At 37.0% G+C, this 13,897-nt stretch overlaps 2 protein-coding genes across 2 annotated transcripts in view; one reads left to right on the forward strand and one right to left on the reverse strand.

The window, feature by feature from the left end:
* Window positions 1-13,897, reverse strand: part of LOC149412609 (trichoplein keratin filament-binding protein) — a 223,230-nt gene that overhangs the window by 200,530 nt on the left and 8,803 nt on the right. The gene's annotated exons all lie outside the window — the stretch shown is intronic.
* sals (sarcomere length short) overlaps window positions 1-13,897 on the forward strand; it is a 46,712-nt gene that overhangs the window by 24,728 nt on the left and 8,087 nt on the right. Inside the window, exons 2-9 of the mRNA XM_089644940.1 lie at window positions 2,976-3,181; window positions 4,763-4,869; window positions 5,175-5,430; window positions 9,848-10,058; window positions 10,552-10,822; window positions 11,092-11,198; window positions 11,760-12,072; window positions 13,506-13,622. Of these exons, the coding sequence (XP_089501066.1) occupies window positions 2,986-3,181; window positions 4,763-4,869; window positions 5,175-5,430; window positions 9,848-10,058; window positions 10,552-10,822; window positions 11,092-11,198; window positions 11,760-12,072; window positions 13,506-13,622 (1,578 nt within the window). The 5' untranslated portion in view covers window positions 2,976-2,985. The remainder of the gene's footprint in view (window positions 1-2,975; window positions 3,182-4,762; window positions 4,870-5,174; window positions 5,431-9,847; window positions 10,059-10,551; window positions 10,823-11,091; window positions 11,199-11,759; window positions 12,073-13,505; window positions 13,623-13,897) is intronic.

Raw genomic sequence — 13,897 nt, forward strand, 5'->3', positions numbered from 1 at the left:
CACAGCATTATAGAAATATAGATAATGATTAGGTTTCATATCTGTGGTATTTAATTTATTAGTTTCCGTCACTGTGCATAGAAGATGGCTCTGGTGACTGCATATGTAACTAGGTAAGGTAGATCTCCAGTCCTGCAGTTTTGAAATAGGCATACGAGGCATCAGTAAAGTACGCCAATTATGGCTAGAAAAAAACTAAAAAATAAAAGGATCAAATACAAGAAAGAAAAATATCATTATATTCGTTTCCCGCCTTTTGTAAACCAAGAATAATGGCACGAGAAAAAAAAGCCCGTACATTAATAATAATACATGTCATGCTACTTACAAGTAAGATAATGATTTGGATAATATATTGTTTATTTATGATTTCCAGACATTAAAACATTTATTTAATTAAACTATGAAAATCATTCAACGCGGCTTTGAAAACCGTTGCCAAAGTTGATTCAATTCCCAAATTAGCCATTAGTACGTCACGTAATTAAAATAAGTTTACAATTATTTCAGCAGTATTCATATTTTGTTCGGGAGCCACGAATATGACTAATTATATAATTCCAAGTTTATTTAGAGAAAACTTGTAATTTTAGAGATTTGTCTTCATAAATTACAAGATTGCTGGGTTGCCAAAATAAAAATTCGAAATTCAAATGACAAAGTCAATTTAATTTAAATTTTGATTTAAGCGTTCCATTTACAAAATACCTACATAGACAACAAAAAAATAATTCAAAATACGATTTTGTTTTTCATCAGTTATAAGCTGGATAAATAATTTATATCGGTTGTTTAAAACAACATAAAATGTTTTTCTGGCTTCAGATTTGAAATATCGGTATAATTCATAAATACGTGTTCTTCTATTTGCGGATATTTATGTTTTGTGCGTATTTTTACCATCGTAAACACGATGTTTCTAGCATTTACGACCGCATCCGACAGTGGGTACGCTACCCGACCGAATGCGACAAGTCATCCTAAATAGTCGTTGTAATGGGACATGCAGACTTTTTGCAGGGATTTTTTAATTATTTGAAAGTGGAGGAAAAAACACGTTGCAAAGGTAATGGAATAAGTCGAGGATAGCATTCACACGGAAGAAAACATAATATTCTTTATTTGCTCCATTCACAAAACAACAGTAAGGATTTTTTTATGTGAATACTACACAAGAGTCCCAACTGTTTCCAACCGTCTGAAGACAGTGAGACTATGGCACCCCCAATTAGGGTATGTTGTGAGGCTGAACGTAGTGGGAAAGGGAAGGAGATGGGGAGGAGGAAGGTGGAGAGGGTATTCAGATATAATAATAATAAAAAACATTTATTTGCCAATAGATAAATTTTCACATATTTTTTAACATAAATTCTATTGACAAAAAGGTCACTGTTCAGCTATGCATTCCGGATCTCTCCGGGAATGCAGCTGGTTTTCAGCAGTGCCTCCAATATAATAATAATATATACATATTTAGGTATAATAATGATCAATGAAATAATATAAACAATAAAAAATCAAACCAACACAAACAAATAAAAATAAAAATAGAAATAGTAGGTATACAAATCAGTGCAAATTAATAATATAGTCAACAAAAATTCAAGATAAACCATAATCGCAACCACATGTATATAAGTATCCCCTTCATTGTAACATTCGCAGCAAAGCTTTTTGAAGCAATGCAATGATGTCGATATTCGAATTGACAGTGGTACTTCGTTCCAAAGCTTTGACGAAGAATAGCTATAACTACCCTCAAACACAGTAGTTTTATGTTTGGGGAGAGCGAGTAAGTGGTTTCTTTGACGCGTACTATGTGCATGAGAGTCACGGGACACTGCAATCTGTCTAACAGATAGGCAGGAACCTTTGAATTCATCAAATTGAACATTTGACACAATTGGTGTAATTTCCTTCTGTTCGACATATTTAGAATCTGATGCCGATAGAGGTAAGGCGAGATATGATCCCGTCTCGGGACATTATAACAATATCGGACAAATGCATTTTGGACTCGTTGTACTTGTTTTTGGGTTTTTTTCAGTAAAGAGGGACCATATACTGTGTCTCCATAGTCCAATATTGAGAGAACAAGACTGTCAGTAATAATCTTTCGTAATTTCATTGATATATGATATCTTATATTATACAGCAGACGAAGTCTCGAATAGCACCACTGTTACTTTTTTTTAATATGTTCCTCATACCTCAATTTACCGTCCACCACTATTCCAAGGTTGCGCGCAGATTCAACAAAGGGAATAGTGGTTTTACCTATTTTTACATCATGTCCTCTATTCCTTACACATGATATTTTTTGTTTAGTTCCCATTAACATAGCAACAGTTTTTTGGGGATTGGGAAGTAGTGCATGCTCTTGTGCCCAAGAGCAAAATCTGCGTAGATCACTATTTATCATTTCCACCGCTAGATGAGCGTTACATACTTCAAATGGTAAATATAGTTGTGTATCATCTACATGTGCGACATACAGTGTCTAATAGATTGCATCATGTCAGCGGTATTATGGCAAAAAGCAATGGCCCTAGTATCAATCCCTGTGGTACCCCTCGCGTTATTTTAACATCAGATGAATATTTTAGAGCCCCATTGATATCCCTGCATACTATACGCAGAGTTCTATCTTTGAAATAACTCTGAGACCATTTTATTGCTTCATCATTGAAACCGAAGTATCGTAACTTTGAAACAAGCAATGGAATGCTCAGTAAGTCAAATGCTTTATATGGTCACCAAACACCTTAATATGGTCACCAAACACGGCTAAAGCCATTTCAAGCAACATCTCAATGCTGAATGGTAGTCTTACACCAGGTCGATACTCTTTCTCACACATATATCACATTCTAAAGGTCTGTTGAAATGTAATTGTGTTGAGTTATCATGGAAGTGTCTTTCAGCTCAGTGTGATGAATATGGTAGATGTTTTAATGGTAATCTGTGTATTTCAGGTAGTCCAGGATGCCGGGTGGCGGGGGCGGCGGAGGGGGCCGCGAGACACTGCGGCCGCCCTGGGTGCGCGACTCGGGCGCCCCGCCCGCCAGCCGGACGGCGGACCCGCCCTCCTGGACCCTGCGCAAGAGGACATCGAACGCGCAGGACACGGAGCCGCCCGCGGCCCTCAACGCGGTAGAGGAGCAGCTTGCCTCCGTCAAAGGTAAACAAGAATAATAATACTATCTTGTAGCTAATAGCTAAATACTAATACCCAAAGAAAGGAGAAAAGAGAAAACGTACCAAAAAATTACCATTAATTCAGGCTTCAATCTACAGGATTAACCATTAGATCTCAGGGTCAAAAACATATCAAACAAGCATATGATAAATAAAATCTATTAAATTAAACTCTACAACAAAATCCCACTCTTATTCAAAACTCACAACATTATCATAACATTTAAATCTTTATAAATAAAAATGTAAATGTTCATTCGTACAAAATCTTAAATCTCAAAAGGTTCTTCACCAATTGCTTTGAAATTTCGTCATAACGTTGCATTCGAATACGCGTATATTATATAGATGTCACCTATGACATCTATATGATTTTTTGAAAAACAGTGCCATCTGTTGTACGTAAAAGCGACACTTTTACACAACGTTGCATTCGAATACGTGCGTGTTTGTATATGCCTATATTATTTAGAAGTTACCTGTGACAGGTAAAAACATGCGTTTTTTTAAGTGCCATCTGTTGGACAAGCATGGGTTTTTGAAAAACCGCACCATATTTTTTGACGAAATGCACTTTCTAAATATCTCTTCTGTAATAATACAAGAAACATGAAAATTCAAGATCATAAATATTATAAATTATTTCACGCTCGAAACTTCGGAGGTTGAGTATTCACGAAAATCTATGAAAAGTTTTTCAAAGGGTAGTAAGTTGTAACGTAGTAATAATGTAAGCCTAGCAAAAAAACTTTACTTGATAAAGTTCCGCACACGCCAATCGTTTAGGCGTATTTGAAAGGTAATAATATGATAAGGAAGGAGATTATATTCGTAGAATAGACGTAGAAACTTTAAGAACCACGAAAAAAAAAATTAGAGAAGCTGGAATGGGTTCCATTCAGTTTTTTGAAAAAAATACAAAAAAACTAATTATATCCAATTATTGAAGACAATATTAGCGATTCTCAAACGAAAATTTGAAACAGAAAAGATACGATCTCATATAAGACATAAACCCAGGACCTACACCTTGCCGGGGCGCTGCTCTACCATCTGAGCTAATCCGACCCTATTTCCTACGGTCATATTTAACTGTATCATACTTCGAATAAGAACTACCTACATTATTCATTTTCTTAACGCATATTTTTATTGGCGGTATGATTTTTATGTATGATCGCAAGATTCATCGCGAACAAAATGCAATCTAGATAGTGTCTTCGATAAATATATCTTAGTTTTTAAATTTTAATGTGCGACATCTATTGACTTTTCTGCAAGCGTAGGATGAAAAATTTTTTGGCTCAAATTTTATAAAAGCTCAAATTGTAATACCGAAGGTCCTGGGTTCATCTGGGTATGTTTTTCTGATTTTTCTTTTCAAATGTTCGTTTGAAAATCGTTAATATTGTCTTATAATAATTAAATATTACGATTTGTAATAAGTTGTTCCAAAAATAAAATAATTATATTCAAGTCTATTGTGTCATTGGAAAACAGCATAAGTTGACAAACCATGCAGTGCAATAACTGCACAATGTAAAGTTTTGTTTTAATGTTTCAGCGGGATTAAAGAAGCAAGGAACCAGGCCAGCCAAGTCGGAAAATGGTGTAGATAAAAAAGAAAAGGCTGACGATAACGTCGCTGAAAGAGTCACAGCCAAAGTAAAAGTAAGCCATTTCGAATACGAAAAGTTTTACAAAGTTTCTAGTGGTTATTAAAAGTAATAGACAGCGAAAGTTTGCACTTAAACCATAACTTAGTTACAAACTTTGCGGAAAAACCTTTCGGTCGATGAGACATATATGTGTATATATGTGACATATTGCACCGTATAACGCTGTTTTTCACATTTCCAAAAAATGGATTCGAGAGTGTCCCTAGAGCATGTTTTAACAAAATTACAAGAATCCAATAATTATATCATGTTCCTTTTTGTGTGCATATTTTGACAAGCAAAATAAACTGTTTCCAGGAATTGCCGTCCAAAGAGAAGAAAGCAGAACCAGAAACAGTATCACCAAAGAAACCACCGATCGTCAAGGCTCCGGCTAAGGACGATGCCGGAGCCAGGAAACCACCAGTTCTCCAGAGACAGGCCTCCAAGGACGATGGAGCAGTCAAGAAGTGGAGAGACCCTCTCATCGAGAAGGTGTACGAGAAGATAGATAACACACTGGCCAATGAGATTCCCAAAGGACACACGCTGACCAAGAACGAAAGTTTAAGAAGTAAGTGTAATACACATATTTTACAGATAAATCTCACCAGAATTTGATCGTTTTATTTCGTTTTCACAACAAAAATAATTACAATTTTCGTGTTACCAATTTTTAAATAAAATAAGAAACGGATAAGGAGAGAAACGCTTCTGTTCTACTTAGATATTGTCATAAAATTAAAGTTGAGTTTTACGGTATTTGAATAGTCGAGTTGAGCAATAATTGTTTGAATAGCCGTCAATAACAAGATTTATTAAACTGAAACGGCTCTGCTGGTTAGTGAGTGGGACACGCAGTAAGAATGGAAGAAAGCTCACCATAAAAGAGGTTTTTCTACAAAAATCTGCAGGACGAAGGACTGTTGAAAGTTCTAAACTTAGGTGCCTGGGTGGCGTGGAAGTCAACACCGCATCCTTAGTCACAAGAAACTGGCGAGAGATTGCAAAAGACTGACAGGAGTACCTAAGAAGAGCAGGACTTTTCGAAGGTCCTTACGCAGTTGATGTATGTGTCATGTTAACAATCCTACTTTTCAGTGTACTTTTTCGGCAATCTTTCATTACCCATCATTCATAACCATCTAAAAATCAATAAACATTGTTGGCTGTCGAAATCAGAAAGCATGTATTCCAAAACGAAGCGTCGATAGTGATTAACTAGTTCTTTTCCCAAGTCGTTACAGCTTGAGATATTTTGGCACCGTTTTCTTCAAGTATCTTCTATTTATATGCAAATAGAGTCGTCCTCTTCAAAGAAAAGTCAAAAAGATAGTCAACAAAGTATTAAGGAATTCGCACGCTTTTCCAGATGATTGAAGACGTGTAGACATTCTTGGTAAAATATATTGAGCAAATTCGGGTTTAGGGCGGCCGGTTCCTGACGATAGACATGGATAGCACGTGTCGCAACATGTCAACAGAGGCAGGAGGCATACGTCATAGACAGAGGTAGTTACGTCAGAAAGACTGAAAATCTGAGGAGGAAGAGTCAGTCACTAAGACACAACGTAATCATGTTAAGCGTCATAAGATCAAACTTATTGACCTTCTGTCAGGTCCGTCTATTGGGCGATCTAAGGTTACTTTTTTCTTTGTATGAATTGACGTGCATTTTGAAAGCTCAAATAGATTGGCACAATTCTTAAAAGAAGTGTAAATAAATTCACACACTATAAAATATTTTTAAAAAAACGTAGATGTATTCGACATGTAACTGGAATGGATTGACAGAGAAAGAAGTATCAGAAGAATATAAAACGCGGAATGGTATGAAAGAAGTGTTGAGATATAGAAGATACAGAGAAGTTTAAGATATAATACAATTAAGTAAATCGAAAACAAAAGCGCAATATCAAACGCACGCACGTGGTGCAAATTTAGCAATTGTTTGATCATAAAGTAAAATGGTGAAGTGATTGCATCTTGTATCGATTTCTGGCATTTGCGTTCCTTGCCAAGATGACTGGTGATTATCGCTAATAATGCTGCAGGTCGAGGAGCCATTGACGGCGGCGGAGTGAATCATCCGTCTTTTCCTGAGAGGCATTCCAAGCCAAGAGTTCGGCCACCGCGGCGAGGTTCAATGGTGATTTTCAGTCTTCCAGAAATAAACTACTAATTATTCTTCAAACCTGAAAATAGTTCGTAATTGCGAAAACTTAACTTTATCCTTATATTCCGTCTGACTGGATTCTGAATGGAAAGTTGATATAATAAAACAAATAATAAAAAAACGGTAAAATCTCATTGATAAATGATGAGCCAAATGAAGAAAATTTCAAAAAGATTTTTCAATTAACTTGTCAACTCCAAATTATATTGGCGAAAAAAGTTGTTTTTGAACACACCCCAGACAGAAATCAAAGAATACATAACTTAAATGCACAAGGCTACGAAATTTTTAAATGAGTACGGATACATTACTTTTACTGTAAGAGCAAGAAAGCAGATAAAAGTGTCAATTGCACGCAATAAAGAGAGCTTTTGGCGCGACTCGACCAAATATCTGTCACCAGGAGGCCAATAAAATATTCCCACTTCGAACGTGAAACTCCCCTTCGCCGATCGTTCAATAGCTCGTCTATTGTCAGTTGGCGAAAAATAATGCTTCGGCAGGACAAAAATAAACACAGTAAGCGACGAAAGCTCAACCAGACCAGACTGCAGCGGCAATTCTTCCAGCTGACCCATTGAACTAATGACCGAAATTGAACTCGGTTTGACCAAGCTGGAGGATTGGAATCCCTGGAATGGAAACTTGACGCCATTTCAAAGTCGGGGAATACTTTCCGACGCCATCAGAGTATAATCGGAAAGGACAGGCAGAGGAAGTTTATTGGCGCAGCCGTTTGATAACAGCAAAAAGTGTTAAACCGAGTGAAAACAGAAATTGGAGATGTTGTTGTTTTGATTTCGAAATGACTTCGTTAATCAAATGTGTTTGTGTTATTAAAGTTGCTTGAAGAAGTTTCTGTATCAGTGTTTCGGACAGGTGATATAATACTTAAGCGGAAAACAAATACTGTGGTAAATACCTAAATAGTGAGGAAGAAAGGAAACTCAAAATGGAGGAGGAAGAGCAAAAACCCTTGTTCAGAGGTTGGTAATCGTTAAAAGGTTGATTAAACTAATAGGTTGATAGAAAAAATGGGTTGACAAGTAACCTGGCAAAATTTTGACAGATAAGAAGAGGGTAAATGATTTTAGATTTTTTTGAATTTAACCAAACGTCCGAACTGACAAAACAGAGATACAATTTTGGCATTCAAGCAAAGCTGTCTTACACGTGTTTAAAGTTATATAAAATATTTAGTTCCTCTTGGAAGTGAGAATACTTCTCGTGGAAATTAAAATAATGTCTGAAAATTAAAATGACGTCTGAAAATATGTCATTAACATAGTATTGTATTATGCATTTTTGTCACAAAAAATAATCTTCAGACTGAGGCATCTCTCACGGCCTATGTCATATTTGGGAATGCTGTGTGGGGGGGGGGCTTTTAGGGAGAGGATGGTTGGAACATGGGTCTTGAAGAGTAGAGGAGGGAGGGAAGTTGTAGGAGGGAGGAAAGATGGGCATTTTGTGGCAAAGGGCAAAGAGGCAACAAAGAGGTCAGCAAATCATTCCACAGCGGAGCTGTTCAACTCAAGAACGAGTCAAAAAAACGACCCGTTCTCGCGTGACAAATTTTTCCAGACTATGCACAGGTGTCAAAGGGATCAATGAAGGCAGTTTCTCGAAGCATCTATCACTATTCCTACTTGATATCTATGCTCTAAAGATTGCTATTAGGAATCTATCAAATGGACCACCCGTTTCAGCACGGATTCAAGGGTTTTTTCAAGTATTTTAGGGCTCCAGACCATAGGTGGCTGCCAAATTCAACAGTGAGGCGCACTTGCGATTTGTACGAAGTCAGCAGTGTCAGAAGTGTAGGTAATATGAAAAAATCTGCGGATCCTGTAATAATAATAACATTTGGCTTATATAACGCCGTTTTCGCGAAAGTCACCTCAAGGGCGGTGTACAAATATATTTCTAAAATAGTTAATACTAGAACTACTGACTTAAAACTAGTGACTTGCATCTAAGGCTGATATCTAGTGACTTACGACTAAGGCCTATAACTACTGTCTTACGACACGGTCCAGTACGCTCAGCTTGTGAGAGGTTAACATGACTCCGGCCTCGATAGAGAGGGTGCCTGAGCTGGTCACTTAGGTTTATTTATTTAGTATATAATATATACATTTGGAAAATGTTTTGACTGCCGGTGAAAATTTGTATACATTAGCATAAAATTTTGTACAGCTAAACATTTAAAAAAAATAAAAGAAAAGGAGAGAAAGAATAAATAAAATATAAAAAGATACACCAAGCTTATCAATGGAAAGATATAGGGAAGATTGCTACCGTCATTACCTTTAGACGTAATCAGGCATGATTGGGTCTTTGACATATTAAATTCGGCGAGGAAAATTCAAGAGAAATCCCTCTCAAGGTAAGCGTCCATTCTCTGCTTATCTGAGTTGGACAAACACAGCATTCCCACCTGTCGGCAGTGTCCCAACGATTGCAATCCGCCTATTAAATGATTAGATGACAGGGTAGAATCCATCAGATAGTTTGAAAGATTTTTGCACAGCATCGAGGGTTTTTATTTATATCTAGATCAAGGGAGCTATTGAACTCAATACTAAGGTACAGTTATGTTTGTAGAGCATAAAATTATTCACTATTATAGTATACTCGTATGCGGGTTCTATACACTACCTTCTAAGATGCAAAATTTACTTTGTGAGTGCGTCAAAGGAAGGGTTGTTGGGAAAATTACTTCTAAAAAGAAGAATAGCTTTATGTTTAGATTAAACCCATTTTGATCGTAATCAGATAAGATTGATTAATAATTTGTAATGACTAATTCCAGGTTTGTTGAAACCCGTACCACCACCCCCGCCACCTCCGCTGCCGCCCAAGATGCCTCCCCCACCGGAGTTCAAGAAGTCCGCGGCGACACAAGAGAAGCTGAAGCGAATAGAGACGCTCAAGTCCAGGCCCCGGCGCCGCCCCGACTGGACGGACATGATGAAGGAGGTGGAGTCGGGGAGGAAACTGAAACATGTCGACTGCAATGACAGGTAAAGCCAGGCTTAAAACTTACGATCATTTGGATTCCTCACATGAACCCTCATAAAGAAGATTGGAAGCCAATATCGACAATGTTTAGCAGGTACTTGAGAAACGTTAGCATTTTGCATACCATATTATTGAGATCTTGTTTCCATCGTTCTGCTCATGGTCCGAGCGCCAATGGAAAGAAATAGTGCCCCAAGAAAATAAAGAATGAGTTGTCAAAAAATTTGCACTGGCTTATTTTTACTTCGCTTATAAAATAACATAAAAGGTTGCAGAATAAATTAATGAACCAAAATTATGGTTCTAACCACATGGTGTAGTTCTACCGAGATCAGATCATAACACCTGGTAACAATGCGATTTAACTGTACAGTGTGATCGTAAAGATAAAACTGAGCGTGTGTAAAGTGCCTAACTTGTCAAAATTGGGAAAACAATTTTCTAAGAAATGTTGTTCTTAGAAAATTTTCAAATAAATATTTATTTTCGTTCCAGATCTAGTCCAATAATCAACGTAAACATGGTGAAAGCAAAGACTGGACAATATGTATACGAATCCGAAAAGGGAAATGTGCACAACCAGTTGCTCAAGCAGATCAACTCGGGGGTCAAACTAAAGACTGTAAAGACCAACGACAGGAGCAGACCTAACCTGGACGGGCTCAGGAAGTTTAGAAGACAGCTGACCATAGAGGAACAGATACAGAAATCCATGTCAAAGGCCGATCTTTCATCGGCACCCGAGGGCATTAGTACAGTCAAAGAAGCAAGTAGCAATCTTCTTAAATATTTTTTTTATTTTAATTCCCATCAGCTATGATACTGGGCATAGTTACGGTTTTATTACTGCTGGGTTAGATTAGATACTGGGAATAGTGATGGAGAATTTGATCAGAGCCGTAAAAATAAAGATATAACACAACATGGAAAATATAAATAAATCTGTACAAAAGATTCACAAGTAATTAAAAGTTGAAATACAGCTGTCGTTAAAGATTTTGAAAGGATTTTTTTAATAAACATTTGTATTTTTAGGACGAACTTGGAGCAGCCGAAGAAGAGGAAGTAGACGAAATGGACGATATCGACAAAGTGAGAGACGATCTGCAGTCCACCAAGCAATTACTGGCCTTAGAACTAAGGTAATATTGCATAGAAGTACTATAGACAAACTTTTACACTCTTTACAGGAATACTAGACTCGTAGACCAGACAATGTGCTGGCACAAATCCGTATTCACTGCTCTGAGAACGTCTCTCCAGGAGATTCTGAAGTTTTCCTCGGGACCTGTGTTATCTTTTAGGATGCTTTGTAGGGGATATTTTAAGGAAAGGAAGGAGTGAACATGTGTCTTTAAGGAAGGAGCGAGGAAAACAACGCTTATTTTTCCGCCATTTGTCCCTTTTCTTTGCCGAAATCTTTTACGGGTCGATTGGCGAAAGACTATCTAACGGTGAGCTTCGATGTCATGAAAATTCCACAGTTTTTTCTAACTGAAAAATCAAGATCCAACAAACTATTATCAGCTCTCATCGTAATTTTTATCACGAGAGAACAGATAATGTCAAAACATAAGTCAAGACACCTTACTGTTTATATAAAATGTCAGATTTCGAAAAACGAGAGTTGGAACTTTGACGAAGCCCTACCAAAAAACGATATATATGTGCAAGATTCTAAAATCAAGGGGTTTTTTCAACAGGAACAAAGAAGCAATGGTCCGTGAGAATAAAAGAATGCAAGCCAGGATCACTAACATGGAAGCAGAACTGAAGAGCGAAAGGGCCCATATGATGCAGGAGCAAGCCAAGACAGTCATCTCCGTGGTGGACGCACATGACGAGACGCTGGTCTCCAGCCTAAAGAGGGAGGTCACGGAGACCAAGAGAGTAGCGGACGACCTGCAGAAGAAGTACCATAGGGCAGCCGAGGAACTGGATGAGGTCCAGTCGGAATTGGAGGAACAGAAGAGGAAGAATGCAGAGCTGGAGAAGAAGCTGGAGCAAGCTTTGAAGGTGAATTCGAAATCGAATGAAGTAATAGAACTCAAAGCTTTCCAATATGAATGATTTTGTAAAAATGCTTTTTTTAACAAAACTTTTATGTCCGAAAATTTTTTTTAGTGAATCGATTTTCACGTCTCAGCAAAAATTCTAAACCTGTGAGCTCTGGCGTCAAAAAATATGCACTGCTTTTCTGTCTAAAATTTCAGTCATAACCACCATGAGATATCAAAATAGCAAAATAAAAAATGAGACCCATTTAAGAACTTTTCAAAAATTAAAAAGGATTTCGAAGGGTTTGTGGTATACGTACTTAAAAGAATTCATAATATCCTATTTCATAGATGGCGCTAATTGAATTGATTAAGGAAAAAACACTTTTTGCAAGTTATTTTTTAAACTATTATGATGAATTATTAATTCACGCCCGTACATGAACTTGAATAAATAGTTTTGTCCGTATACAAACTCAATTCTTTTAAGAAAGGCATACAAATATTATATTCATATATAATATCATATTCATGTTGCGTATGCACGAGCGCAAATAAATAAATAATCTAAATATTTTGCAAGTGACCCTTTTTAAGTGTAACTTGCAAAAAGTGATTTTTTCTTAAAATAATTCAATTAGCGCCATCTATGAAAGAGCAGATTATGAATTATTTTAAGTGTACCCTTAAAAAATCGCACTGGTGAGATATCTGTATATGGAAGCTTTTAATAATGCGTTTGCTTGAGGCGGTCACAGAGACACTAATAATGCTTACTGCCCAATTATTTTTGCTAACTTTAATGCTTTCTAACCGCTAACAAAACTTCTAACCAAAAATTCCAGGGAATTTACGGCGACGAAGAGGAAGAAGAACCCAAGTCTTACTTCCTTCAAAGACATGCTGATTTCCAAAAACAGATGGAGTCTCAGGTCAGGAAAACAAACCTGCATCAACTTGCATCAGGACTGTTTCATCCAACACCACCATTTTGGTCCCTGTTTTACGTAGTCCTATCCTAGATACAAAAGGTCGTGCATTTCCTAAAAAAGCCTACGATATCCGAATGACTTTGTTACCATACCTATTTTGCATGGTAAACCATTTCCTCATCTTCATTCAGGTTTTCCAGGGTTCAATCAAAACAAAAATATAAATGCATTGAATCATACCACCGATCCTCCCTTCAACATTGATTATATTTCGTCAATCTGTACTTTAATCATTGTTAATCTTTCATCCTTTAAAATATCCAGTCTCTTGTCTCATAACTTTCGTCCATCCAACCAACAAATACGTATCATTCCTTAAATTGCTTTATTCAAGTGTCGATGTCCAATTTTGACAGTTTTGCGTCTACTATGATCATTATCCTGCGTCGACCACACGTGTTCAAGTTTACTGATGTGTCGCTCTGACTGCTGTTTCTAATGAAATTATTTCTGATACCAGGGTATTATGCCGAACTCTAACCAGGGTTCAAGGAGGCCCAGCCATGCGCAGAGACAAGCTTCTATCCAGGAATCCGAACCAGAAGAAGAGGAACCGGAATCCAGTGGCGAAGAAGGGGTAAGAAACAATAAAATAATACATCTTATTGATATGGATAAAAACAATTTTAAAACAAGGCTGTGAGAATATTATTTTTTAACCACAGCTATCTGGACAGATTTTGGAGTAGTCAGTAAGAAGAATAAAAATTGGGCTAAGTAATGTTATGATGTATATATGTAGGACTCTGCATTGAGGCAATTTACGTAGACTCAGAAATAAATATTTGGTTTTCCTCAATCAACACTCCACAAATTATGGATATCATTCACCATGTCCAGAATGGCAAGTCT

Source organism: Hesperophylax consimilis, chromosome 22, assembly GCF_061612785.1.
Source record: "Hesperophylax consimilis isolate HC1 chromosome 22, BYU_Hcon_1.0, whole genome shotgun sequence".
NCBI lineage: Eukaryota > Metazoa > Arthropoda > Insecta > Trichoptera > Limnephilidae > Hesperophylax > Hesperophylax consimilis.